At 36.9% G+C, this 16,229-nt stretch overlaps 1 protein-coding gene across 1 annotated transcript in view; it reads left to right on the forward strand.

The window, feature by feature from the left end:
* GNAI1 (G protein subunit alpha i1) overlaps positions 1-4,529 on the forward strand; it is a 31,787-nt gene extending 27,258 nt beyond the window's left edge. Inside the window, exons 6-8 of the mRNA XM_059847432.1 lie at positions 39-168; positions 1,379-1,532; positions 2,393-4,529. Of these exons, the coding sequence (XP_059703415.1) occupies positions 39-168; positions 1,379-1,532; positions 2,393-2,583 (475 nt within the window). The 3' untranslated portion in view covers positions 2,584-4,529. The remainder of the gene's footprint in view (positions 1-38; positions 169-1,378; positions 1,533-2,392) is intronic.
* The last annotated feature ends 11,700 nt before the right edge of the window (positions 4,530-16,229 follow it).

Consider the following 16,229-nt stretch of genomic DNA (forward strand, 5'->3'; position numbering starts at 1 on the left):
TTTCCAAGTTCATTCTGCTTTTTACTTCTGTTTTGCAGAATGTTTGATGTTGGAGGCCAAAGATCAGAGCGGAAGAAGTGGATTCATTGTTTTGAGGGTGTTACAGCAATTATTTTTTGTGTGGCTCTGAGTGATTATGACTTGGTCTTGGCTGAAGACGAGGAAATGGCAAGTACCATAATGTTGAAGAAGGGAATAGTTGTTGCACAGAAGCTAAGCTTTGAAAGAAAGCTATAAATGGGTCTTTTGAAGTATTAGTGCTTTATAAGATGAATGGGGTTTGTGCAGAAGATTTAAATGAAATGGTGAGAAAATTCATGCTTTTGGGTTCCAAAGTATTTCCTCATATTCTCGTAAGGAATACTAAGAGATAAGTATTCTTTTAGCTACACTTTTCATATTTTAAAGGAAGCATAAATTAATGAAGATAGGTTATCAGTAATACACATTTTATTCTCTTTATGGATGCTAGAAGTACATAGTAAGAAATTTTTTTACTTACCTGTATCTGCTTTACCACGTTTTGTTTTCCTTTCCTTCCTCAATCTTCAGGTTTTTTTTTCTCTCTAACTGTGTTTCTCCAATCTCTTGTCTTAGTTGCAGAAATGTTTCTCTTTTTATTTTCCAACACCCTCGGCTCCTTTCTCCTCTTTCAAGAGTTTACTCCTTCCGTGTCACTGTGCACAGAGTGCATTTTACTATCTTGAGTGGTCTGAAGTGATGCTTACCTCTGTATGTGAATCATTAACAGACTTTGTACTCTTCCTTGCATTCTGCAACTTGCTATAAAATATAATTTGGGGAGGAAAGACAAATAAGAAAACCTTTCAAGTCAAATATAGTTTCAAAGAAGGCAGTAGCTAGCATCCTGCTACTTAAATGACTGGAACTTGGCCAAAGTACTTACATGTTGGATAATTTTTCTACAGAGTTAAATATTATGGTAAGAGTTAAAATACCTGCTTACTTGGTTCTCTAGCTTTGTAGAACTTTCTTCCTTATTCTGGAATATCAGCTAGGTGCAGAATTTATTTTCAATTTCCAGAAGATCTTATCGGTGTTAAGACAAATTCAGGTAACTCAGCAATTCTTGTAGAATATCTGTATTGCAAAATGTCAAAACACACCAAAAATTTCTGAAATACTGAAAATTTAAACCTGGAAATGAGAAAAAAGTAGTTGCTTGAACCCTGCTTGTGGAAGTGATCTTTGTGGTAGTCTTGGAGTCTCTGTATGTCCCTGCAGTAAAATGTGATCTTGTTTGCTAAAAACTTAGTTTTCTAACTGGTTCATTTGTAAGCAATCAAAAATATGTATCCTTATTTTACTACTGAAGTCTGATAAAATAGAAAGTGATGGGTTTTTTTTTCAATTACAGAATCGGATGCATGAGAGCATGAAATTGTTTGACAGTATCTGCAACAATAAATGGTTCACAGACACTTCTATTATTCTGTTCCTGAACAAGAAAGATCTTTTTGAAGAAAAAATCAAAAGAAGTCCTCTCACTATTTGCTACCCTGAATATGCAGGTATTGGAGTGGTGCAGATGTCAAGGGGGGGTTTTTTGTTTGTTAAAATACCTAATTTTCCATGCACAGATCATCAGGAGTTGTATAACTTCAGCTATCTAAAATATTTATATGGCCTAAAATTTAGATAGGCGTTGTTTTGCTTAAGTCTTTTTAACTAGGTGAAATATGCTGGTCCACTGCTAGCATTTACTTGTTACTGCTGTAATTGTTCAGGCTCATTTATTTAGCCCGTTTTTATTTCTAAGAAAATAACAAACTACTTTTGTACTTTGATATAAGTAGGAATTCCTGAGATACATGAGAGGTTTTTGAACAGGGAGTGTACATACATTTTGACATTGTGGCTTATTCAGGAAATATACAGCAAAAGAGCATTAATTCATTTAACAAGTCTTAGCCTTTTTATGTATCATTTTCATTGTAACTTCAGACAGGAAGTAGCATGTTGGAAGTAAAAAGCTTGGGAGAAATCTGTATGCCAAGTGTCTGAGTGTGGGGAAATCCCCAAAGCTTTTAAAAACATAAAAATTTGAAGCAAGTAACTTAAATGAAGGAAACAAAATATCCTAACCTAGGAAAGTAATGGTTCATTAATGACTTGTTCCTCTGGCCCTGGAGTAAATAGGAAGACTATTCCTGCACCTGGAACTGAATTGAATGCTAAGTTTTTATTATACAAATTCATTCAAAAGGTCTCCTTCCAAGGTTTTTTTAATGGTATCTTAAAGCAATGGCTGTGGACTTTCTCCTCTTCAGGTGTAGGTTAACTGTTTCCAAAGAACCTCTTCCTTCAAAGATAGTGTGTGATCTTGTTCTTCCTTTGTTGGAAATCTGCTTACTGAGCAATTTTCTTCTAGGGTCAAACACTTATGAAGAAGCAGCTGCTTACATTCAGTGTCAGTTTGAAGATCTGAACAAGAGGAAAGACACAAAGGAAATCTACACTCACTTCACGTGTGCCACAGACACAAAAAATGTGCAGTTTGTGTTTGATGCTGTAACTGATGTCATTATTAAAAATAACCTTAAAGACTGTGGCCTCTTCTGAGAACAGACAAAAAGGTTGTTAAATGGTAAATTACATGCCTGAAAACAGGACTTAAACATTTGGAATATGCCCACGCTGTGTAAAACCTGCATAGATATACTTAATTCTCTTTTATTTTATTTTTAGGTTTGGAGATAGACTTCACACAATTCTAATCTGATTCTTTTCAAGGTGAAAGAAGTACAAAATGCATTGTGCTCAATGATAGATCAGTACTGTACTTGCCTGTTTTAACAGCTTTATTTATGTTTGTCTTGTAAATTTAAGTAATTAGTTAACACTGAGATGTCAGTTGATTGTATGTAAACTTACAGTTGTAGTAATGTATTTGTATAAACGTTGAACAGAATATTTTAGTAACTTGATGTCCTCTAAAACATTCCTCTAAAATTTCCATGTTTTATGAAGATACTCTTAGAGGAGACAGACACTTTTTGCCTTTGGATTATTTAAACATCTCGTAAAATTAAATTTTCTTTTCATCTTAAGGGTGCATGCTGCCTTATTCTTTATGTTTGTTGGTAATACTGTATATGGCGTTAGCTTTTTTGATATTTAAACAGCCTCATACACCTTCTCAGACTTCAAGAAACATGACAAATAAACTTATTTTTTTGCCTTAAGTTTTGAAAAAAAAAATCTTTTTTTATAAATTTAGGATAAACACAAAGATTATTTCAAAATTTAAATGAAATCCACAGTTTATGAAATCCAGGCTTGCAGTCTTTGCAATGGAAATGTGGCAACACTGGGAAATTGTTTAAGGGTCAGCTACCACTGAAGCTGATGGAAATTCAAAAAGGAAGTTGTTAAAACTATTTATATAAATTAAAAAAAAAATGATGCTGTGGTCTTTACTCAGTGGATTGAATGGAAAAATTACCTTTGGGGTAAATTACCTTTTAAATCTTCAGCTGGACTTCAGAGTAATGTTTTTTCTGCTTACTGAAAACATAAATTCATGTTCTCCTTAAACTTTTTTGCTATTTGCTGGTAATAAAACTGGTTGGATAACTTAAAAACCATAGAAAGATTGTGTTTTCTCACAAGACAAGGGGGCTTCACAGATTAAAGCAAATTCCCGTTGCATATAGCAAGAATCTTCAATGTTTTGGGTAGGGTGTTTTAGTGAGTTAGAAGTGCTGATTTTTTTATTTCCTCTTTAATTATAGCCTCTCAGTTTCTTATAAATTAAAGATGATTTTCTTCTGGTTATGCTTTCATTATGTGATTTGCTGTCTTAGGTACCTATCATCCATTGCCTTAGGGATAGTGCCAAAACTGATTTTTTTAATACAGTTTTTAAAAGGAATAAGCTTCTAAATGTAAATAAGTTGATGGTTGTCTTAAATGTATGTTGTCATCTAGAAAACACAAACATACCAAACCTGGAGATAAAATTTTCTATAATTGTTAAAATATTTCAGGCAGCTACAGTACACCATAAGTTCTTTGAGAAGTAAATAAGTCTTGGAGCCTGTGGCTATTTTTCTATATTATCTTAGCATTTATGTTCTTAGGAATGTTCAATATATTGAAGTCATTGTTCTGTTGTTTAAATTTTAATTGTGTATGTGTTTAAGTTTGGCCTCTGCTTGAGTAAAACTTATCTGCCCTTCTCATTCTTTGATGCTTTCTTTGTTAGGTACAGAATTGCTAAATGCATTTTAAATGAAAGATTAGAAAGGAGATAAGTTATTGCTGGAGGTTGTTAAATATGTTGATACATTATGAGCTCTTTCAGCAGTTATGGTAAGCAATCTGTATATCCTGGGCTGCTTTTAAGTGTGCTTTACGGTTCTGGATATGATTTTAAATCTCACTGAACTACTTTGTGGAATTGTATTTACACCTACGTTCCAGTTGGTTTTTGTACTTAATGTAAAACAAAAATTGGGATTAATCAAATTAAATAAATCTAAATTTTGTGCCTTGCTTGAAAGAAATGTTTTTCATTAAATGTGCTGATGGAAATCTTTTTGCATCCATTCTGTGGAGGTAGCTAGGTAGTAAAAATGAGAAGATAGGAAGTCAAGAGTAAATGTAAAAACTTTGTGCTAGAAGCATTAGATTTTTTTATTAATTATTTAATACTTTTCTTAGCACCTTCAGTTGGAGAATTTTTGGAATTTTATAACTTGTGGTTTATTAAGAATTTGTATATTAACGCTGAACAAAATTGTGAGCTAAATTTGCCTTGCTAGTCCACAGATAATCTTGTTTTTTCTGACCTGATGCATAGCCAGCAGGGATGTTTCCTTGTAGAGGTGCTGCACTGGTAGATCAATCTTTGTTCAGAGATAAAGTTGTCAGCCTAGGCCACTTCTCTAGGAAAAGCTCCAAGAAGATTTCCTTGCAGTTGTGATGGGAGCCACACACTTAGTTATCACTGGAGCTAATAAGACTCCACATCTCTGTTCCACCAGGAGTGTGCTTCTCTGTCAGAGCACTGCAGAAAATGGAGGAAATGCTGCAGGTACTCCACTGTCTAAAGGGGACAGTCTTGGCTCTCAGCAGCCTGAGCTCTGTTCTCTTCCAGTTCCCCATTCCCCTGATTCCTTCATGCAGAGTGTGCAGGCAAACTGCTTTTTGTAGCATGACACAAAGAAGCTCTCTCTACTACCTAAGAAAATCCTTCAGGATATTGTAAGTCTACTGTATGTAAAAAACCAGACCTTTGTAGAGACTTCTCCAGCCCCGTGGTCTTGTGCACATCTGTGGTTGAAGTCTCAGTAAAATGCAGCTGTCATTAAACATGCAGTTATTTTTAAGAGGCTTAACAGTGTGGAAGAGTGGTTTGGAAAATTTGCTATTTGGCTTCATTATGCAACCTATGGATTCTGGAGGTTAATTTGATGTTAAATGTAGTAATCTCTCATTAACTAAAACAAGGTTGAGGATCGCAGCATGGGAACAACTAGATTTGCTGGATTGCTGTTTCTGGTTCCATGTAGGCAATTAGCAGCTTCATGATTTAAAGTCTACATTAAACCTTAGGGAGCAAAAGAGATCCATTTCCAGCATGCTGAACAGCATGGTGGCTGGTGTGCATTCAGAACTGGGAAAAATTAAAGGATAATTGTCTGTTTCAAATCAAGCAAAAAGGAAACCCTGCCAAGATACTGGCTATCCTACTGTGTGAATGTGGCTTGAAGTTGTTTTACTTCATGTTAGTAGCTAAGATCCTGTGGGTCGAAGAGTAATGCCAGAGTATGAAGCTTCAAAACCTTAACTATATTTCATTTTAAAAGAAGTATAGAAGGTGCAACAAGAGTCTTAAGCACCTCATCTCTGAATAATCCATAGCCTGTGCAAGTGCACTCACGGTCCCTGAATGTGGAACATGAGACATGGTAAAAGAGGAACTTAATCAGTCATGAACTATAAGCAGTGCTTGTAGTTTTTGCAAAATTGTCGAGTTTTTGGACGCTGATGAACAGTAATATTGAAATTTCAGTTGCATAGGTGCAAGAAAACCATTTGGTGGTTTTGCCTCTGAGTTCTTGCAAAAAGGCTGGCTTGACATAGAGGGAACTAGGACCAGAGTTTTACTTAGCATTTTTTCATTACTTGAAAATACAACTATATTTAAAAATGTCAGTTAAATTGCATTTATCAAGCTTTTTGTCCTTGGTGTATTTAGAAGCACTGCTTTTCAAAGTTGGTCATTCCAGATGAGGTGCTTCTGGCTGGTTTGCTCTGCTTGTGTCTTCTTTTTTGTGCTAGTGAGAAGACTTTGACTGTTATCTGACACAACAGAGGTCAGGATTATTGAGCAGTTTATTGCAGGAGTAATTTATTTGATCTAAGGCATAGTTATGCTTATTTTTAAAAGTCAATAAGGTGAGATCTATATAGGGCAGTGTAATGCTATACCATTTTTGGTCATACTCTTTTCTGGGTATTAGGACAGGAAAAAATTGAGCCCACAGTGTAGAAATACACGTCTGTAGAACTGTGTCAATTCTGAAAGCAATGTCAGAGCATCTGTTACAAAAGAAAGATTTATGCATGCAAGGATGTACTGATAAGAATGTGCCATATGAAAATTGACTCTTTAATTGCAGTGGAACAAAAGGCACTTAAAACTAGATACATTGTCACTGGAAGTAACTGCAGCTTCACAGAACTAGCTGTTCCCAGCTACCTTAGTCTTCCTCCTTTTCTATCCTCCCACTAAGAGGAGTTTGGGGAGAGGTGGTGTCACTGTGCTTTCCCTCACGGGTTGTGCTATTTGTGTCGACATCTGAGGAATGAACCTTGAATCCTGCTACAGATTTGCTGATCTGTACTTTCTTTTGCAGATAAAGAATATGCCTGATTTAAGATTATTATTAACATGGTAATGTAAGAATATGTAGATGGATTAGAAAATAAGTGTACTTAAAACTGCATATGTTTGTGTAGAAAAGCGTGAGATCTAGGAAACCAGGAACCTGAGCAGGTGAAGCTTTTTAGTTCTGTAGTTTACAGTTCCACAGTGGTCCACAGTCTGATCAGAAGTCCTTACAACATGACACCAAGCACATCTCAAATACCTCTTACAAGTGTTCTCCTGTCTACAGAATCAGAATGCACTGAGACACTACTGTACAAGTGACTGAGAGGGAAACACATTGCAAATAGAAACATACTTCTAGGTTTTCTCCATTTTTCAAAAAAAGGAACAGTTTTCTAGATTAAATCAAATGAATAAACCATCTATTTTGTACATAGTTTCATAAGCATTTGTCTCAGGAGCTATAAAATCTTCCTGTGGAAAAAATATTGGGAGGTACGGTCACAAATTTTCACTCTTCCTCTGTTCCAGTGTCGTGATTCTCTTGAATTATGATTTAAAAAACCCCAACCCACAAAATCTATTCTAAAAACGCTATGAAACTGTCATCCTGAGACTTAAATAGTTTTGATTAAAATACGTTAATACTTGTCCTGTAAGTCAGGGTTTTTTTTTAATATATTAAAACAAAGATGAAGCTATTACTGTTTTGATTCTATAAATAACAAATTTATAATACCTTGTCTAACTTTCAAGAGCTTTATTAAAACAGAATTTTTTTGTGGGAATACTATTAACTTTGACTTGATATGAGTTGCCAAAACTTATATTTCTATTCCTATTAATGAGAATTAAAGGTGAATTTATTATAAACAAAAATGAACTGTAGCTATCAGCTGCATAATTTAGAATGTAATACTGAACACAGCAACCACAAAAAAAATTACATTGTGGTTTTATTGCTGTAAACAGAACATATGTTGAAGATGTGAATTTGGCCTGTAGTCTGTATGTCAACAAGGATATTTCATTACTTGCAGTTTCTAATAATGTCCTTTGTACTATTTTTTTGGCATTTAACAAAAATGTGATTTTAATCCTTCATATTCTGGGCAGTTTATTGAAAAAAAATTGAGTTTGTTAGGGACTGCTCATGGACATGGTTTGATCAAATTCTGAAGTTGTTGCATATCGATTCTGCCCATATCTTTCATAGCCAAATTATGTTGGTTTAGCTTAAATGTCATTAGTTTGCCTTGTTTTTCTACCTATTAACTTAACTCTTTGTAAAGTTCTCAGTCTTTGGCCCTTTGATTCAATTTAAGGAATGGAAGAAAGTGATAAATTTTATAATTTACTGAGACTAAAAGCATTTTGAAAATGTTTTTGGTCAGTTGGGCATATATGAGATTAATGTTCTGGGAAAGCATTAAAGACAATATTCAGTGATGATCGTCACAGTTCTGTCCACCATTTGAAGAAAGCAGCTTTAAGAGAGGGTTGTGGCATAAAGCTGGTTTTGGGTATATTCTTGCCTGCATTTGTTGTCTGGAGCTCTAGTGAGGCAGTAACAGTGAGGTATGTGCAGTTGCTCAGCTACTTATCCCTTTCCCAGGTGAGGCTGTTGATGTCTGTGTGTTAAAGGCTCATGGAGCCTGATCTTCCATATGTTGAGGGAAAGGGTCTGAGCTACTTAGCAAAAATAAATGGGCAGGAGGCACCCTGAGAGAGGAGAGAGGGAGCATTCTTCAGCAGTGGAGAGAGGTGGAGGAGGAGGAGGGACACAGGTGCACTTCTGATGTCTATTAAGTTTGTATTTGGATGCTGTCAGGGCTTAATACAATTTTACAAGTAGAGATGATGTATTTGGGTGCTGCTAGGAGACAGCTGTTGGTATGTTGTGCACTTAAACTTGGACCATCTTGTCCTATCCAGATTCTCAGTCCTTCAAGATCTTTATTCCTCTGCTTAAAAGCTGTGCCAGAAAAAATGCAAGTAGAGCGGCAGAGTAATAGTTTGCTAGTCTTGGATGAGTTTTGTCTTCACCACCAGAAATTTTAGTGTTGCAGCATTTCAAATATGATCTGAAAGATAAATTGTGAGGTTAAGTGAGTTTTATGGTGTTTAAAATATTAAAGTGCAGAGACAGGAACAAGCTATTTTATATCACTTCATTTTTCCCCCAGTAACTCGGTGAAATGAAGATGAATAGAGAACTCCAAGTGCTCTGTGTGAGTCTTCTCAAGGCCAGTGTTGAAATATGATGCTTCCTTAGGCTGTAAGAGAAGCAGAATGAAGCATTTGTATCTCCTGTGGAATTACAGCAAAGACCTGATAGCACTTCCTGATAGCACTGGTGTTTTTAATCCAGTACACTGATAGTTGATATGCTTGGCCAAGAGGAGAGAAATACTGGAATTGTACCAATGATGTCGGACCCTAAATTACAGGAGTACAAGTGTTCAGGTCATTTGAGGCCAAACTGTGATGGCTGCTGCAGTTGGATTGTTTACACAAAGTGACTTTCAGAAAAGGCTTTGAAAGAAGCTACCTGTTCCATCACCTTAAATGGAATGCAGAAAGCAATGAACAGTCCTGCTAGAAATACATAATTTGCTTCACTTTAATGTTCAGCTTTTCAACTGAGTTAAAAGAGCTTCTCAAGTGATTGCCTGTCAGCTGGCATGGGGTAATATGTTTTCTGAGCCTTTACCAAATGCAGTGTAGTTCATATTATTTAAAGCAACAAAACTTGTACTTCTGAGAAGTAAGGAAGGCATGATCACTATGGAAAAACTTAGCAAAATTAAAATTGCGTATTAGGTAACTAAGACTTGCATTCTTCCAGTAACACACACATTATCATGTTATGCCAGCATTTCAGAAACTCAATTTTTGAAATAGATCTGTGCCAGGTAGCATAATTTCTCATTGCCACGCTTCCTACAAAAGTGAGGGGATGATGACACTCATAGTATTTTCTGTACTCCAGTTGCAAGGATGTTCAGCTGGCAGTTGGGATGCTAAGGCTCAAATTCAGTCTGATTTTTGAAATACATTTGGCCTGTTGAAATCTGAGACAATCTTCGTGACATAGTGAGTAAGTAAATACTCTGATTTTTTTTTTTTTTTTTTTTTTTTTTACCTTGTCCTGTTGATTTGATTTCATTTCTTTGATACTGGCCTCCTGCAAGGTCTCGAATCTGGGTCACAGTTACCAATACTAGTCATTCATTCCTTTGCATCAAACATCTGTATCCTTTACTAAGTAAAATAAGTTCAATAGAAGGTCTCAGAGTGAGACCCTTACTCAGCTCCTTGCTCTGAGCTGAAGCTGAGCTCTGTCGGTATCCTGAAGGGGAACCTAAGCCAGTGGTGCTCTGGTGTGGGAGAATATTGCTGTCTCTCCACTTCAGCTTTGGATGATAACAAAATCATCCTTACAGACTTTTTTCCCCCCCACAGATAACATCTTATTTGTAATAGTTCACAATGTCTAATTCAATTTGAGATTAATAATTTTTTGAGCTACCAGCTGACTTGGTCATCCTTCAGCTGTTTCTCTTCTGAGCTGGATGGATTTGGCCTGAGGAGACTTTCTGTACAATGCAGTTTTTTAGTCCATTCATTCTCGCAGTTTTTTCTTGAATTGGTTTCCATTTCTCCTTGTGTATCTTGAATTGCGAAGTTATTTATAAATGAAAGGGGTTTAAAAGTGGAAAGCTGGTTTTTTTTTTTTTTTTAAATTTCCTTTTGGTAGGGTGGATGAGGATAGAATATGAAATTAGTGTCTTACTAAAAAATACCAGTTTGAATCATCTCAACAAGCTTCAAAATTTTCCATTCCTAAAGATTAGACATTACTTGAGATGCTTGTAGATTACTAAACATTTTAATACACTTAAAAAAAAAAATCTGATTGAAAAGAAAACTGATAAATTACTAAAACCCCTTTTTGCCTCTGTCCTATTTCTGGTGAGACAAGGATAGTTAATTGATGGTTTCATTAGCTCATGATGCCATTAGACCAGGGAAAGACAGACAAAATCAGAGTACCTTGTTCATTCCAGAAGAATTCAGGTAGCACACTGAGGAAAGGCAGAATGATGAAACAGGACTGCAGGAGTTTAACTGGATAATGGAACACTTTAAATTGCTGAATGAAGGCATGCAGCTTCCTTGCAAGGTGTTTGTCCCTTGCCTGAATTGGCTCTAACTAAAGACTGCTATAAAAGCATTTCTTCGCCTCATTGCCAACCCCTCTTCTGCTTTAGAGCCATTTATCTTTGCTGTGCTCAAAAAGAGACTCTTAGGAAGTCAATTTTCCAATGGCCCAGGAGGTATAAGCTGCACTTGTAAGGCAGATCTTTCTTTTGAGCTTTGTTCTGGAAAGCAAAATTGTTGAGTTAATGTGTCTACACAGGCTTCTGTGCTTTAAGCACAGCAAAGTGATGTTTACAGCATTTCATTATACCAAAATAAAATACTCTGTTAGCAGTTGTATCAGCACACCTCTTCACTTGTATTCTTTGTTAGGTGCTCAGTGGGGTTGCATTCTATGAAAGAGAAGTGCCATGAGAAGTATGGTGAGAAGGTACAATCATTTATCCTCCTATATTGATTATTATCTGATTTGGTTTTTTTTATTGCTGTCAAACAACCTGGAGGTCATGCCACAGATAATAATGAATAATGATTATCACAGATAGTCATGGTAATGATGATCATGAAACAGCATCATCAGAATGTATTTTGTCACCAGGATGAGTTTGTTTCTGATACCAAAGACTGTAGATAATGGAAGAGCTAGAGCTAAGGGACAGAACTCAGTAATTCTGTGGGATATTTGAATAGCTTTGTTCAATGGATCTTTGCTTTAGATCTGAGCTGCCTGCTGCTCCCTGGAGGCTGTTCAGCTCAAGAGGAAGGTGGGTAGTTCTGTGACCTTGGTAGTTTGTAATGCTTTAAAAAATTTTCATACTCTCTTTGTTGGAAAGTTTTCCCTCATCACTATCTCTCTTCTAGAGCTATGATCTTACACAATATATGGAAAATGCCTCAAATAACTATATTAAGCTTTCCTATTGTCTTGCTATAGGTTTAAATATTTAATGGGTCTAATTTAGAGGTCTTTTTTCCTTCTGTGGTTTCCTTTTTTACTTTTTTTTTTGTTATTGCCCTCTTTTCTATGTTCTGCATAGTACTGCAGCTGAGCTAAAGATACTGTTAAGAAAAACCCACAAGTACTTAGAGTCTTGCTGATATATCAGTTATTATGGACCACAATAATTGCTTCCTCTGCAGTTTAGAAATGTCATGCATGTTTTCTTTTTCTGTTTTAGTGCTGCACTTGAAGCCTTGTGTGCTTTTTAAAAATTACTTTTTAGTTCAGGCTACCTGAAATCTCTCTGTAGTTTAATTTGGGCCATTAGCTCACAAAACACACTTTGATAAAAGCTGAGTAGTGCCATGAAGGTTTGACCAGTGTACCTTTCTATTTACAGGGCTTTTTTGCCCCCTCTATTGTTATTTATCTACAACTACAATAAAAGCACTTGCCAAGTGATTAATTGACTTAGGGGGATTTTCATTAGGAGGGGCAGGTAGCAGGAAATGCAGTGAGTGGATCTTGAGGAAGAGGAGACAGCTGAGGATGCTGGTGGCTGTGGGATGTGTTATAGCTGAAAAATAAGAGTTTAACATCTGTCTTGTGAATGCCATATTTAGCGTTTTGGAGAGGAAGCAGAGGAAAAGAGGCTGTCCAATCTGCACACTGTGGAAAGATAAAGAATAAGCCCTTTTAATGCACAATGGAATCCTTGCGTGTTTCCTCTTCTGTAACAGCTTCCATATGATGATTACATGAGCATATACACAGCCTCTGGCTGACCTCCATGCAGCTCCTGAGCTACATGTCTTTATGTATGATCAGAGAAGGTTTTGGCCCCTGTTTCTGAGCCCTTGCTCTGTTGTGTTCTTAAATGCTTTATGCCCCACTACAAACTGTAATGGTTTGGCTTTATTGGGGTTGGTACTTTTTAAAGTGTTGTTTTCAATCACTCTTACACTGCTGATGGAACAAAAACTCCTGGCTGGCTGCTGTTTTATGGTGGGAGACACAGCTGGTCAGTCTGACCCAAGGCAGTGAAGTGCCAAGTGTGAAACCATGCTAAATCAGGGATGAAGCAGTGATGGTCTGAGACAAGTTAGAGGACTACCAAAACCAGACTTTCTAGATCTTTGCAATTTAATGTGAACAAACTCATCCTGAATTGGAAGTTGCCTCATTTCCTATACAAATACCTGCTCTGACCACAAATGCAAACATCTTTTTGCTTTATTCCCATAAATGATCATTTGAGGTGAATTGTCTGGAATAGCATTTAATGAGAATAAGACATGGGTATTATTCAATTCCTCACAGTTATAAGTGATTCCACAAGGTGAATCCCAGCCAAAGGAGTCTGCAGCATGTGCAGGGGATGTCATGATTTACCAGTCAGATAGGGTTTCACTGCAGTAAATAAGCTTGAGATGTTAGGCTGCTCTGGAGAGGGATACAAATCCTCTTTTGGAAAAAAACTCACAAACATCAAAACACATCACATTTCATCCCTCAAAACCAGCATCAGGCGTTGGGAATTTCTCTCAAGACCTAAGAAAAAGGTACTGTAACTAGAATACAATGCTAAAACATACCTGACAGTGCTGCCCATTGCTTTGCTGGCAACATAGATGGGAGTTTTGTGTTCAGCATTGTCTGTCCCACACAGCTGAATTCTGCTTCCACTAAGGTTAGAGGGTGACCAGCTAATCTAGTGCTGACTTACCTGTGATGACCACAAAGCCCCATGCTGGCCAGCAAGTCAAGCGAGCATCCACCTTTTAACATGGCAGGACTTATAATAGATGTTGTCTGATGTGTAATGGCTCAGTAGCAGAACTTTTTAGCATAGTATTTAGTATCCAGTATGAGCATTTAAGATGGTCTCTGTTAGTCTGATGGAATAAATTCCAAATGCTGTCAGAAACAATAGCATCATGTAATGCTAGCAACAGGATGCTTCTTCTGCATATTTTTAAAATCCCCATTTTATTTGGAATTCAGTTGGTTTTATTTATTATGAATCATTATATAAACAATATCATGTCCAGTGTAGGTGAGAAGGGTTCTTCTACCTGCAAAACAGTCCCTTTTCATGCTGTAATGTGCTATGATGTGTTAAAGATATTTTCTGTAAGAACAAACTGGAACTTCTTTTCCACAGTTGGAAATGGCATAAAGTTATTACTCTGTTACTGAAAACAGAAGGCAAAAATGACTTATGTAGGATCTCTGAAAGACCATTTCCTGGCATACCTCACTTATTATAATACATTTCTTACTTGAAGTTGAATGTGAATTCTGTGGCAGAGCAAGCAAGTGTGAGATAATCATATTCAGCCTTACTCTTTAGGATATCAGTAAAACTGCACTATTATCCCTCAGCCATTTCTGAGATCTGGTTCTCTGAGCTGCAGTGATGTAGTTCAGATCATTGATTTAGTATTTCATTACCCTCAGGTCCTGGAAAGGTACTCAGCCTTTCTTTAATGGCATAAGTTACAAAAGCAGTCTAAACTTTCTGAAGAGACAGGGTGAAATATTACTTTAGAAACTAGATCTATAACCTTTTTCTTGGAAAATGTGTGCTTATCTCCTTTTAGAAAACATGTTTATATGAACCTTATCTTAAATTAGTCGGTTTTATCATATTTTCTCTCTGATTAAAAATAGCTGACTTCAGAGTGGTATTAACTTCTCCATAGAAAATAGATTTCATAGCTTCTCTTCAGATATAGTGTTCTCAAACCCAGACACAAGATAGTAAATGTTATGTACTAATGCTTTTCAATATGATCTTTCAGCAATCCTGTTAAAGCAAAATTGAACATCTTTTCAAGGATTCATAAAAGCTGGTACTAAAACCAGCTGGTAGCTGAAACTGAAATTGCCAGACCTGTTCCAGCATGACATGCTTTTTATATCCATTAGAGGAAAACAGAACACTTGTATCAGGCCTTGCAAATAGAAAGAATCTGTGGAAAATTGTGTCTCTGCTAACTTTTGTAGGGATCATCAGGGAGGGCATTTAAGTCCTCCTTCCAAGTACATGCAGACTGGCTTGTTACCATGCTGTTCTTGCTTGTGCTCTACAATGGCTTGGCTGGGCAGTGCAGTGGTTCAGCTGCTTTTTTTGGAGTGTGTTTCTTGTCTACCTGTGCTTGTGGGTCGCTTGTCACACTCACCTTGGCTATACCTGATAGCAAGCAGCACAGACTGCAAGAGGCAGATTTATTCAAGTAAAATGCCTGTTGCTAAGGGTGCAATACCCAAGGTCTCTGTTTCACAAGATATTACTCTGAACCAGCTGCTCTTCTGAACTAAGTGCCCCTCAGGAGCTCTAGGTGCACTCCTGGTACACAACAGATTTGCAGATCTTATTAACTCTGGGAAGCAATGAGGATACATTTCCTTTGGAAACACATTCCTGGTGAAAACTAAACTTAGTGTAGGCACACACACCTTGTTACTCACTTGAGGGAGACTGTGCATAGAAGCTCAGCCTTTGTGTATCACTGGTATAGAAAGAAGCAGCAACCTGTCTACAGCCACTGTGCCCAGTGCTCTTCTTTCCACTGAAGGTGCAGTTTCCTGGGAGCTCGTGCCTCTGGAAGAGAGCCTTGCCACCGCTCTCTGGATCTTGGGAATCCTTCACTTGTGCTGGTCAGTGAGGAATCAATTCAAAGTCAAATGACCATCTTCTGGTGGCCTAAGTTTGTGATGCCATATCTCACTTTTAATATAGTTTGGTCTCTAATAGTTGTATACCCAAGGTTAATCAGTACTGGTATGTTATTAGTGATCTCTCAACTGGAAAGGAGTACACATGCCTGTATGCAGTGTTCATAATAAAATTATGATTTTATTAGGTAGTAGTTATATTTTTTTTTCATTTTACAGGCCCTGTGAACTGTTGTGGAAGGTGATTTGTGTCTCTGAGTCTCTGCAACAACACCAGAGACAGCTGTTGCATCACAAATTCCCTTTTACCCTTTAGCCTTTTTCCACTAAGGTCTATTTCTTTTCCTCAAGGAAGAACTTGTTCTCCATGGTCTTCATTACCATTTAGCTCTACCAACAGACCTAGAGGTTCATGCACTTGCTTTGAGAATCTCCTAACTCTTCACTGTTGACATGCAGGGTGTTTTCTGTCATCTCACTAAGGAGAAGGATGGTGTGGGACAGCCTTTCTATGAGCAGTGTAAGGTGCTTGAAACCACTGTGCAGAGAGCTGTGAGCTGTGTCATACCATCCCAGTGAATT

This window comes from Haemorhous mexicanus, chromosome 5 (assembly GCF_027477595.1).
Source record: "Haemorhous mexicanus isolate bHaeMex1 chromosome 5, bHaeMex1.pri, whole genome shotgun sequence".
Taxonomy (NCBI): Eukaryota; Metazoa; Chordata; class Aves; order Passeriformes; family Fringillidae; genus Haemorhous; species Haemorhous mexicanus.